This window comes from Anopheles nili, chromosome 2 (assembly GCF_943737925.1).
Source record: "Anopheles nili chromosome 2, idAnoNiliSN_F5_01, whole genome shotgun sequence".
In the NCBI taxonomy this organism is placed as follows: Eukaryota; Metazoa; Arthropoda; class Insecta; order Diptera; family Culicidae; genus Anopheles; species Anopheles nili.
Genome location: NC_071291.1, coordinates 37,796,084 through 37,809,235, shown reverse-complemented (window position 1 = coordinate 37,809,235; position 13,152 = coordinate 37,796,084). Strand labels below are relative to the sequence as shown.

Here is a 13,152-nt window from a genome sequence, read left to right as displayed (position 1 = left end):
TGCTTAGGATTTTCCGCGTACGGGTACGTGCATATTGCTAACTGAAAAAGCGATTGCAATTGCACACGTCAGCACAATGCGTTCCGTAAGCTTTTCCCTAGTCGTTCTGGCTCACCTTTTCCTACACTCATGGGCAACCGCGCCACAACGAACCGCACAAACAACGCTAACGATCGCTTGGGTTGAATCGAATTCCACGGAGGGTCGAAAGAAAAGAAAGAATATAAAAAAAACGCCAAACAGGAAAAGATGCGGATACATTTCCATATTGCAACATGCCACTCCGCGCAATGACGCGCGAGTTACAGGCGTGCACAAAACCGAGGCGCCCCCATTACATGAACACAATGCGTCGACGTCAATCTAGCGATCGATTTCCAGAGATGGGGTTGGGGTTTTCGGAACCGTTCAGAACCGCATCGCTAGTGCACAAAGCGCCACAGCGCCAGAGACCAATTGTGAACAAACCCCCTGGGATTGGGTGTGGTTGGAAAACCGAAAACCCCCGAAGCGCATTCGACCAGAATGTGTGCTTTAGAATGCCAGCTGAACGAAAGTTGAACGATCTTTCACTAAAATGTGTTACAACAACAACAAAAATAAAGACTCTTGCAAGATACAGCGTCGTGACTTTATTCCAAACTCGACTCCATCCTCCGCCTGAGCGGCAGCCTGAGAGCATATATTGCACTTTGTCCGGGGTCGAACCCACAAGTGCAACAAACCAAAGCCCTAGAGTGTTACGTGCACGATTGCAGTTCGCTGCGTCGTCACTAGGCCGATAAGTGCGATGCCAGCGGTACCTCGTGAGTGCGGGCAAGTAAGGGTACAAGACGGACAAAAAAAAAAGAAAGAACAAGGGCACACCCGCGAGCACGAGTATTTTGTTTCGACTAAGTCACGTCCTGAACCGGCCCTTCCTGCCTGGATGGAAAACGGGACCCGCGGGAACGTGCTGTAACGGTTACGAAGCGTTACCACGAACGGTACTCAACACCCACGGTAAGTGAAGGTGTTACCAAAAATCCACACCACCGACCGTGTAACCTAGAAATCTTTCTTTTTTTTTTTGTCAAACCTATTTTCCTGCCATTATGCTTCCAATTTGAACGTCACAAGTAAAACAGCTGCAATCGAAAATCAACTCTCTCGGTGGGTAAATAGAGCGCTAGCTTGAGCCGCAATCAGGTTGAATCATGCCAAATTGTTGATGTAAGGAAATTGCACTCGCCTGCAATTGGAAGAAACGTATTAGCTGTGAAGTGTTTCGCTGAACGATACGCTCGCGGTAACATCGGCCATAAAACACGACCTTCAGCAGACGCTAAGGGCAGCGTCGGTATCGTAACAGCGTCAATGCAATCGACGGATGCAGTTTACACCATTGATTGCACTTTGCTCGTCATCTCAACCACAACTAGCAACTGCATATCAGCCGAAAGCGGCTAGAGCGCATACACGCGCCATGCACAAGATGGAAACGAGACCAAAGCTCATAATTATTGCTCCACCCGGGTACAACACCTGTGACTCGCTCGACATACGACACTCTTGCTACGATGCACTGACAAACTGAACACGTGCCAGCGGAAAGGAAATTCGATTATTTTTCTCACCCACGCACCCCATCTGCCAGCAGTTTCATCGGGGAAGAAAGCGAAAACAGAAACAATAACACCATCCCTCTTTCAATCAGCCACTGGGCGAAGCAACAAAAAAAACGGCTGAGAAAACGTGAGATTCTGCTCGGGCTGCGATATCGCCAACCCCCTTTTGGGCTCGGGATGGAGGATGGTGAAACAAATGCGCCCAACCTGGCACCGCGGCTCAAGGTCAGCCTTCTCGGTTTCAATTATCCGAATCAAAGATGAAACACTTTCGGAGCGAGCTAACGAGAGCGAGCCTCACCTCGGCTGGATAATTGCGAAAACTTCACTAATGACATTTGTCACACCAACCGGCCAAATGGCCAGTCCAGTCCAGCCTCCTGCTCTGTGCCGCGAGTCAAACTTCTGACCTCTGGGCACGAAGTTTTGCTGATCCTCTCTGTTTCCTTCGCGGATCAAACCAACAACAAAAAAGCACACAAACCGCACAAATCTTTAATTCATGAAGACGCACGCTTAATTATCCGCTTCGGCAAACTCCGCTCGCCGGTGTGCGTGTACCTTGCCTGGTTAACCCGGGAAGGACACCCGGTTGGTCTGGCAATGTCACTACGACGATGGCGTGCGAAGGCGCCTCAATTAAACCGCACGTCAAGTCAACGGATCTCGCCTAGGAGGGATCGGAAAAAAAGGGTCTCCAGCGTGGCCGTTTAATACGCCACCGGCATAGGACAACCCCGATTCGAGCAACGCAAGCAAACGATTTCCCGAATTTAAACAACCCTTTTCATACCCTTCGATCAGCGTGTGGTTTCTTCGAGCTTGAAGCTTGGAAGACGATCGCTTCAAATTAACTACCCGCTCAGGACACGCGTCGGTCCTTCCACCGACGGAAACGAGGCCATTTAATTACTACCACAACTCCGCGGATTGCGCACCTTCTTGGCGGTTCCGGCCCTTGGAAAGGGGCTTGAAAAAGGAGCGTTCTCACGCTACCACTACAACGGCTGGGACGGGACGGACACACACACAAATAATCGCCACGGCATGGGCGCAGCAGAGTTATGGCCGTGAAAGGAGCAACATAAATAGTGTGCCCCGTGCGCATTTAACGGTCGTTCCGTTAACGGGCGTCGCTAATTGCCACGCCGGGCGAGAAAGGTGTACCAGTAGGTGCCTTCATCACGCTCCACAGTCGGTCAGTCGGTTTGGTGGGCGAATGAATAAATAAACCGCCCTTTGTGCCGACGGTGTGCGCCGGTGGAGGTGGTCTCGCGTTCAAGCATCAATCGGCCCGTAATCCAGCCAGCTAGCCAGCTAGAAAAGCTGCCTGCAAAAACCTAAAGGTGGGTCCTTTGATGCAGCAACAGTTTGGGGTTCGGTTTGCTTACTTATTTCAGGCATAGCCAGTGCGCGCACTCCACACAATGCGCTCGCGCGGTGCTCAAAGTGTTGACACATGGTTCGCCAACGTCATTGGCAACTAAATTGATGTTAATGTGCCTTCTCACGGCGCTGGCGGTGTTATTGGCGTTGCAAATTGTCTCCCAACGCGGCATGAGACCGGTCGCAGAACAAGTCCTTCAACGCGCCTGAGTGGCATCTTTCTGAGCGTTAGTTCGCAGAAAAAAACAATGCTACTTGTTCGACTGATACAAATTGTAATGCCAGCACGAAGCGGAACAGACATCTGGACAGATTGTCTCTTGAAGTCTTTGAATATGCCAAATAAAGTAGGGGGTTTTGTTTTTGGCGCTAAAATTGGCACCTTAAATATGAGCTCTACAAGTAGCATTGGACGGTGTTTAAGAATGTGTAACAAGAATGAAGAATATGACAGAATTTTCAAGCATTCATATAACAAATAAATCATTGATTTCGGAATAAATCGCATTGGCATTAGATAATATTCGAATTCGAGGGAGAATTCTTATTCGCACGAAAAAGAATGCTCTTGTTTGGCGATATATCTATCAGATTGCGTGAAAGCACTTCTAAAAAAAAAACACCAACAAATGGAAAAGAAACGCCACAAAATATTCGCTAAAAAGCAACAAAATCTCTCCATCTCAAGTAACGTGAAAACTCCGTGAAAACATCGTCAAGCCCACTAACTGGCAAGGACTACTGCTTTTATACGCCTAAAATAACCACAAAACAACGACCTCGCGTGCGCCTCCCCTTCCTTGGCCGGTGGGTGAGAAAATAATTTTCCATTTTCCACTGCTCCCGTGCGACCCCACCAGCGCCTGAAGTTAATCGAATTCACTTTCGATTATCGAACACAACCTCCACGGCCCACGGCGTTCGTGCTCGGCTGAGCGTGAAGACACGCAACCCGGCTGCTAGCTAGATGCTCAAGGACGAACCACCACCACCATCACCATCACGGTTTGAGAGGCTCGCACATACCAACCAAAGCGAGTCCAGAAACAAAAGCACCACAGATGGACGATGGTACGATGACTACGGACATCGCCAGCAGCGTCGTGCAGCTCGTTGGCCTGCGTAGACTCCGGTGTTGTTTCCAGCTGCGTCATGGCTCACAGTCGAGAGGATCTTACCCACAAGGACACCACAGGCGGGAAGCGATGAGATCTTCATTCCCGGAAAAAATAGTACGAGTTTCATGCGACGAATTCGCACATTCGCTTTGATGGGCGCCGCTCACGACGTCACAAGCACGGACCAACCCGTCGCCATTTTCCAACAAACCCCAAGAGCAGCCTTTGCTCCTTCAAACACCCGAATCACGCATCAACCCACATAAGGGGTTCGGTTTTAGAGGCGCCGCCACCGTCATCGAGTGGCCGTTTTTTTGGGGCGGCACATCGTCCAAAACATTAGCATCAATTCTCACCCTCTCGTGGAGTTTTCTTTTGCACGCGCAAGTTAACAAGACCCAACGAGGTCTCGATCGCGTGTGTCAACGAGCAGCAGGAGGCTGCACAGCCCGGCGAAAGAGATCGATCGAGTCAAACCAAAGGCTTCAGAAGCGCACCAGTGCATCTCTCGTGCCACATGGTGCCGCAGACGTAATAATTATCCTAATTATAACTCTGCCTGCTCTGGCTGGCCCTGTCCAGGGCGCTAGAGCTTCGTCGAATGCCGCTCACAGTGTGCCCTACAGGTGTTGGAAAGCGCGCCTCCCGGACGGTGGTGTGATAATGGGGCGGGAAAACTAATCGAATAGAAAATGTGAGAATCAAATTATCATTTTACGAGCGCGCCAACAAAGCCACCACACACCGACGGTGGTTTGCCCGACGTGATCGTGATGATGAGGAGCTGAGGGGGAGGAAGGAATGGAAAGGTGTTGGGGGAAGAAGAGGACTCGAAACGTGGTTTCTTATCTTTGGGTTACACATTTCGTAAAGGTGGAAAATAGTCGCGATAAAATATACATCAACCGGGTTGGTGTGCAGGAAAAAAACTCTCCTTCTCTCTCTCTTTCTCTTTCTCTCTTTTTCGCTAAACACGCTTTGGACAGTGAAGGGTTTAGGAGCAGTAGACGTTTGGCTAGCAGAGTCGACAACGGCGACGATCACCAGCCAGCCAACACACGCCACAGCCAAGGCACTATTTCTGCCAGTCAATTGAAAATCTGTCCCCCGTGTCTTGTCGCAACCTCTTTCGCCCCCTTCGATCGCACTGGCCCAAACGAGGGCAGTGGCAGGGGCTACGAAGGGTTGAAAGATGCAACGAGGCAGCGAGTGTTTCGGAGTGTTTGCGGGCGTGTTTTATTTGTATGCAAAACAAACATGCACACCGTGTGTCAAACCGTGGCGCGCAGCATTAGGACAGGCGCGGTGGGAAGAGGGGTTTGTGTCAGGACAGGAGCAAAAGGCAAGCAAGCGCGGAAGGATTGGAAGGTGCGATTGACGTTGCGAAACCAGCGCGCCGCGCGAGCCCAGCACGTCATTCGGATTCCGCGACGCGCGGTTTATTGGATTGCCCCCGTGCACACTCGTGATAATGAGCGCTAAGGGAAGGGGAGGAAGATGACGACGGTGACGGTGACGGTGATGATGATGATGATGATGATGATGAGGATGAGGATGATGGTGATGATGTTGCGCGCCGCCTTGTGTGTACCTTTTGTACTTTGGATTCGGTCGGCTTCGAACCGGACCGCAGCGGTTCCGCGAGAAAAAGGAGAATGTGGCGTCGGTTTTGCCACTTCGCCATTCGCCTGAGGCCCACCACCACGTGCCCTGGCAGCTTCCGGTGGCCCCAAGATAGAGTACCCTATCTCTCTCTCGCTCACCCCAAACCAACAACCTATTTGGCTGCGCTATTTGGCGACGAAAATCGCACGTGATTGTTTTGCGTTTCGCGTTGTCTGGGAAAACGGCCAAAGGGCCATTGTAAAGGGATAGATCACCCATCGTTTTGTTCGGTGCTCGGAAGCCATCGTTCGGAGGAATGCTTGAAACAACCACAGGTCGAAAATACCGGCCAAATCCCAAGGTTCTTCCCCAGTAATCGTCGCCATCTGTCCGCGGACTTGGTTGGCTTGATGGCCTATTTACGTGCACCAACTCACACATAACAATCTGCGCCGGAGGCTTGTGACACGAGGGAATAAACAAACTCACCATCCGGATATAACGCCCGCTCAAGATAAGCCCAAGGAACTGGAAATAGCACCTACTATCAGAGACTAGCGCTCGGCAATCTGACCCCAGGGGATTTATGCTGTCAGTCCGCGTCTGAAGGTATGCTGCCACTGGCAGATGGAATTGTTGTTAATTTTTGCCACCGGGGTTCAGACTCATGACTCGTGACGCGCCGTGTCCTGGCCTTGAAAGTGTTGCTCAGGGCGATAAGTCAATGGGTCAACAGCTCAGCGCAGCTTGATGTCTGCTTTACGGCTGGATTGAGTTTCACATTGTTTCTGTTCCCATGTTATGTTGAACAGACCGCAGTTCTTTTCCCATTTTTCTGACCACTTTCTTTCACCTGTTCCTTCACTGGACCTTCACCTCCCAGGAGCATTTTCGTCCATGTGAAGCGGTCCATCGGAGCTTCCGACAGACGAGATAAATTGCTCCACGGTGACCTTCATCGCGCGAAAGGCCGTTGAGGCGTCGAACTACTCGCGATGGGTAGGTCTCACACTCCATATCCCCGTGAACCTTTTCTGTCAGAGAAAAGAGAGCAAATAAAAAATACTCCCCGCTAAAACGTTCCATAATATCGGCCAGCACAGTTTGAAAACCAAAAGTCTGTAAACTCACCACGGGAGCTCGAGCAAATGCTACATATTCGGCCATTAGACAGGGTGTGCTTGTGTCAGTTCGATGTCAAAACAACATAACAACCCTCTGGCCATGCCCGGAATCTGTCCCTAGCCCTTGTGCGTCTCACTCTTCCAACATAACCCAGTCGTGCTCAGACCGCCTTGACCTCGTGACGATTCTGACTGACAAGCGAACGATGAAACGGCTCAAATGGCCCTAAAAACAGGCGTGTTCACGCACCGGGGGTGGCAATTTTCTTCCTAAACCGAGATGCCCCTTCAACTGGCACGAAATAGCATAGGGTGGAAGGAACATAAGCGCGAGTCCAGCGGATAAAGACCGCGCCGACGCACTTCATCGCCCTAAACGGACAACTTCATCCCCATCTGTCGGGGGCATGCGAACAAATCACCAGAGCATCGGCAAAGAAACGAAGAATCCTCCCACGGTCAGCAGCCCTCTGTGTTCGCATTTCACCAAAACATACATATAGATACATCTGTATCACGAGATAGCGCTCGGGACATGCTGCAGGAGTCAACTGGGCCACATTGTGAATCCCCCGGGTCCCTTTTGGTGGACTTCATCTTGATTTGGGATTACGAAAAAGAAAGCTTCTAAGGACACGATGGTCAAGATTATCCGTTGCCATTTCGATGACATACCGAAGCCTGGATAGTTTAATTCGCTACCCAATTGCTAGCAGGCTCGTAAAGCTCACAAAGCCTCTCGCTAGAGCCTTCATTATTCTTTCAACCCGCGCATAGAACCAAAGATCCTTCCGATCGCAAAAATCCAACGAAATTGCCGCGGGTGTCAGGCACTCGTTGTGACGTCACTTGTCACTTCAGCAAGGATCACCGTCGTAATTCCGTTGATCCAATAGCAATACCAGAACGGAACACAAATATTCGAAAAAATCGTTAATCCCGGCCAAATTAAGGGTAGCAGACGGACGGTCCCGGATGTAGAAATCAACCGTACGTGTTTGCGTATACGTGTGTGTGTGTGTGTGTTTAGTGGGGTTTCGATCAACATAACGGGGCCCCTTTGTCGAGACCGTTTCCATCCCGACTCTGACGTCATACCGCTCCCGGACCGGGAGGGGTGAAAACCGGGCAGGAAAGGACAAACAAACAAAGCACTCGCACGTTTTATCCGGAACTAGAAAGTGTGTTTAATTTCGATCGAAAAAAGAAATACGAGGAAAAAGAAGCGAAAGAACACACCCAACGAACCAGATCAATCTAATTCGCCTTCGAGGCGCGTACTGGAAAATCGACTCACCGATGGTGGCCACTTTTGCGGGTGTTTAATCCAACCCTGGGGCCCTGGGGCATAATTGTATCGACAGCTGGCAATGAACCGGTAATTCGTTTTCCCAATCAACAACAACAAAAAACCACGATGACGTTGTGCTCATGTTAAAGGGGGCAAAAAAACACCCTTTATTTCACATTCCGTAACAGCCGTTCCGCTAACGTGGAACTGCCACGGGGCCAAACGGTTGATGGAACTATAATTGATAGTAATTGATCGCGCTAGATTCACTGCCCACTGGCCCACAGATCTGCCGGGGGTGGACGCACGAGTTGAGCGAGAAATTGTTTAACCCGACACACATTTATTTAATTAACGATCCAACATCCCGCTCACCCTGGCGACCAGAATTTGCTTTTCTCTCTCTTAGGGTGGCTTCGCGTGCGCGTGTATTTGCTCAACCATACCTCTACGTGGAAGGGCACACGTGCCGTGAGCGTTAGGGCGCAGCCATTAAATTCGTCCCTTGAAATTAGCCCGTGTGAAGCCGAATGTCTGTAGAGCAAATAGTGCTACTCAGGCGTACCAAAGCGAGCTACAGTGGGCTTCATTTGGTTTGATTCTTTTTTTCTCAAATTTAAAGGCTATACTTTGGAGTGTAAGTCTAGCAATGGATTTGCGTAAGAAAATAGGCTCATTTTATGTATAAATATTCCATTAATGACACCTGCTTGCTGATGATGTATGAGTAGCAAAGTATGATCGCACTAGTGGCGATCGAAAATCATATGACTCCTGCACATTGGTCATTTAAGGAACAAACACTTTCGATATCTCGCTCTAAGTCAAAGGACTAACACTTTTCCCCTATCACTTTCAGACTTGTAGTCCATAATGATTGAAGTTTATGATGCAGTATCCGCTACTTATTGACTCGCGTTGCCCATTACAGTATTCCACCTCGGATGGTCATTAGCAAACAAGCCCTCCTTCTGCCCAAAAAACCTTCCTGTTCCATCTGGAATCACTGTTACGGTTTTGGTAAAATCCTGGAATGAGCCAAGCGATTAATCAATGTTTTGTGGGATAAAAAAAACCACCCCATCCTACGCAAGAACGTCACACAGAGGGTTGTAGCCGCCGTGAAGAGGTTCTATTTTTCCCTCCACACTTGAAATCGGCGGCACACGGGCTCGTTATGTAAATCGATCAAAGCAACAGCAACAACACCCTGCGCCCTGTGGAATGTAGCGAAAATTGGGCAGTATGTACAAACCAGACATCCTTTCTCTCTCTCTCTTCCTATCCGTTAAGCACCCGGCAGGCCAAACAAACGAAACGACCGAACAAATAAACAAACAAACAAACCACGAAACGGCGAGCGTGCAATCAAACGGACCACTTCGTTCCATGGAGGAGGAAAAATATGCTCGAAAACCAACCAACAACAGCCAAAAGAAGCAAAAAAAAAGATAAACCCTCACACAAATATGCATGCGGAGCGCGTGGAGGGTAGCACGACGGAAACTAGTGCGGGGTCTTAAAATTAGAGCGCTTTGCTCGGAGTGCCGAAAATAGATTCCGCAGTCTCGACGATCGTCCGCCCCTTGTAAGAGGGCAGATGTTCCGGGACGGCTTACCTTCGCGCGCCTTCAGGTAGACCGTATTGGCCACGATGTTCTCTAATTCCATTAGTTCCAGGTTGGCGGCTTTTTGTTGTCCGAATGGTGACCCGAAATAGTGTACCTTCTCGGCCTACGAATTGGCGCGGTGGTGATGGCTTGATATTGGCAGCTGTCGGTACTTCTGCTGCTCCAACTGCTGCTGACGAAGCGCGCTTTGGCTGTGATGCGATCTTGCGTGCCCAAGGAGGCGCCCTTGTAGGTGGGCCACGTGCCGAGATTACAAAATTTTCGAACGATGGGCGTTTAATTTTTTCCTCCCTCGATTTTCCTCGAATCTCTTCGCTTTTCCGGCTGCTACCGGCTGGAGGACGAGCGCTGGTTGTAAGATTATTTTTATTTTCGCAACACTTTCACTCGTGCCGCCCCGTGACCGTTGGCTTTATGTCCGGCGCATACACACACACGCGCGCACTCACACACACACACGTACCTCAAACCGAATATGCCGCACATGGGCGGTTCCGTGGGGGGCGGGGGAAGTGGGTTGGCCCGACAAGCAGGGCTGGAGGAAACGCTTTCCCAGCCACACACACAAGAAACACACGCACACAGAGCTGCACACACACACACACACACACCACCCGTGTAGTAAATTATGTGTTTTCTTTTTCACTTTCGTTAGAACAAGCGATCTGCGGCTTACACAGGACACCTGGACGCAAAGACCACAGGAATGCACACACAAACAGGCCCACACACACCTACACTCGTTCACAATCACGGCACACGCGTTTCGCGTACGATCGCGCGATCGATCAAGCGACAGCAAGATCCTTATGGTTTCCTCGGGAGGATGATTCGGTTCGGTGTTGGTTCCTTGACTCCAGCTCTAAGGATCACTTCCGTACTTCCGTTTTACCTCCGTAGGTTCGTCTCCATAGCAATCTGCAAGTGAGAAAAAGATGGACGAAGAAACATGTAATTTACTACTAATCGTTCATGCATTTTTCAGATGAAATGTACTTGATTGGTAACAGCCATAGACGAGTCGTCGAAAAATGATCCCTAACGATCAATATGAGCTTTTTTCGTGCACAAAGTCTGGGTTACATTCTGATTTGATAATTTCTAGCTCTATTTTTAGTAGCTATATTTAAGCGAGATCCATTACACTAACTTCACTCAGACAAAAAAGCACCATCTGGGGGCTCTTTGAAAACTTTATATCAAATCAATTATTTACCAGTTGCGCTCTTCTTGCAGCTTGATGTCACAACTGAAGGTAACAAATTCGAAGAGCAGATATCGAGCTACAAGAGCAAAAATGTGGATATGGATACTTAGGATTTAAATTGTACTGCAACAAGGGAACCGTTATTTAAACCGTAAAACTTTTACTGAGTTTGAAAAATATGTTTGATTATAACTAGTTTTAACCGCACGATATGATTAAAAATTAATGCATACACTTTCATCAATTAAGGTTTACACAGAATTATTGCCCTTCGCCCAGCAGTAGAGCTTACTATTTCAATACTCGCGTTCTATTTCTCTTTCACAATTCACGTAAGGTGGTTTTAGTCGATTCGCCCTACATGCAACCCCGAAACAAAATCTTTCCCCGCGAACCAACAACTTCACTTCCATCCAGATCCAGCGTCCTAAACCAGACGTGTCCTGGGTCTTTCCTGTCGCCGTAATTACGGCGATTCGAAAATATGCACCTTGCATTATTAACCACCTCGCACGGTGGTGTGCCGACGTTGGCCTGCAGCATAATTATTGCACCGTAAAGGCAAAGATTGCATCCCAACCCTCTGGAGGGTCCTGTTGGTGTGCATATTTTAACAAACCTTCCGACCTCTAGCCTCAGTTCGTTCCCACCGGGTACCATACACGGACCTGGCCAGATCACAACCTGAGCTGAAACAGTACAGCAGTGTTGTTGGTTCATCACCCCATGTGGCTCTGAAGCGCCTTATGAATCACGCCACGTCATCAGCCCTTGCGGTCGCACCACACATGACCCGGGTGTCGTAGCGTCGAGTTTGTCAGGACCAGCTTCGCAACAAGTTTCCGAACCGGCCGACCCCCCCTCCGGCGACCATGTCACACCGCTGGAAGGTTGCACTGATTTATCTATTTTTGAAACCTTGTCAAAGTGTCATCCAATCTCGGGTAGTGCACCGAACCGGGTCTAAAGCGGGCGGGGATCGTTCGTCGGCCATGATGGACACATCTCGGTGCCGCAGGGGGATGGGAGCGATCGTTGGGTAGGTGGGTGGCGTTCGGTGGCTTTTCATGGTGGCGAACAATGTCGTTATATCCACCTTCACTGCTTGTGCGTTGATGCCCTCGGAGTGCAAGCGAATTAGGAAATGTAGGTCCCGAGTCTGTGGGTTCTGATCCTTCATTGCAGTTCCTCTATTTGAGGACATTCGGGAGGCGGTCATCTCTGCTCGCTAAACGAGGTAACTTTCACCCGTAGGATGCATTCACGGCAATGACAAAGAAATCCGTGGCGGCCTGAAAACGCTACAAATGGACACCACCAACCGGTGGGTGCCCTTTTTGGGGGGTGGCAGAAATTACATCCGCCTCACCGGGGGGTGGGCCTCCCTACGGAGACCCGCGCAAACGTTGCAACTGCCCATTCTTGGGCGGACATTGGGGCGGTGGTTTAGTTTGTCTAGCCCAAAGGTGGCCTCTAATCGGCTGGCTCTGGGGCTGGTATGTTAGCAAAAGGCATGCGAAACCAGTTCCAGCACCAGCAGCACCATCACGCTCGAAGAACCTGATCACTCTCCAAAGTCAGCGGTGGTCGAGAAAATTGCCTCACCACCCCGTGCGAGCCGATTTTCCTAAATAAAAGCACAAACAACACTCCAATTTCGGAATGAGGCTACGGGAGCATATTTACGAGCGTGGAACCGCCCCGAGCGCAGGTTGTTGAAGCCGCTTGAGAGGGTGCTTTATGGAGGGGTTGGGAGTGATTCTTCGCCTTTTTATGCTGCTCGCTTTCACGTGTAAGCGCAACAGCAGTGGCACAGAGAATATCAAAGTCTCGGCGATGTACATGAGCACGCACACACAAATACCACGAGCCGGTCGATGGAGAAAATGATGCCCGGATCCTTCGCTGGTTCTGCCGACAGTAACGCAGTTGCGCAGAGCCAAACAAAACTCCCAAGCGAAGAAAGTCTTTAATCGCCGGAATTGATTTTCGATTCCGCGCCTACACACGGTGATGAAAAGCGGTCGGGTCGAAGGGAGCGTTGGGAAATCTTTCCCGAAAAATTATCACAATTCAAATGTCATTCATCGCGCGTGTGACAGTTGCGTGCGGAGGGAAAATGGGAAAACCTTCCTGGAAGTCACCCGCCACGGGAGCGATGTTTGTGAAAAATCAGTAGGCGG

General features: G+C 49.8%; 1 protein-coding gene across 1 annotated transcript in view; it reads right to left on the bottom strand.

The window, feature by feature from the left end:
* LOC128731243 (G protein-coupled receptor kinase 2) overlaps positions 1 to 9,802 on the bottom strand; it is a 34,581-nt gene extending 24,779 nt beyond the window's left edge. The window contains exon 1 of the mRNA XM_053824350.1: positions 9,751 to 9,802. Within this exon, the coding sequence (XP_053680325.1) occupies positions 9,751 to 9,802 (52 nt within the window). The remainder of the gene's footprint in view (positions 1 to 9,750) is intronic.
* Positions 9,803 to 13,152: the final 3,350 nt, after the last annotated feature.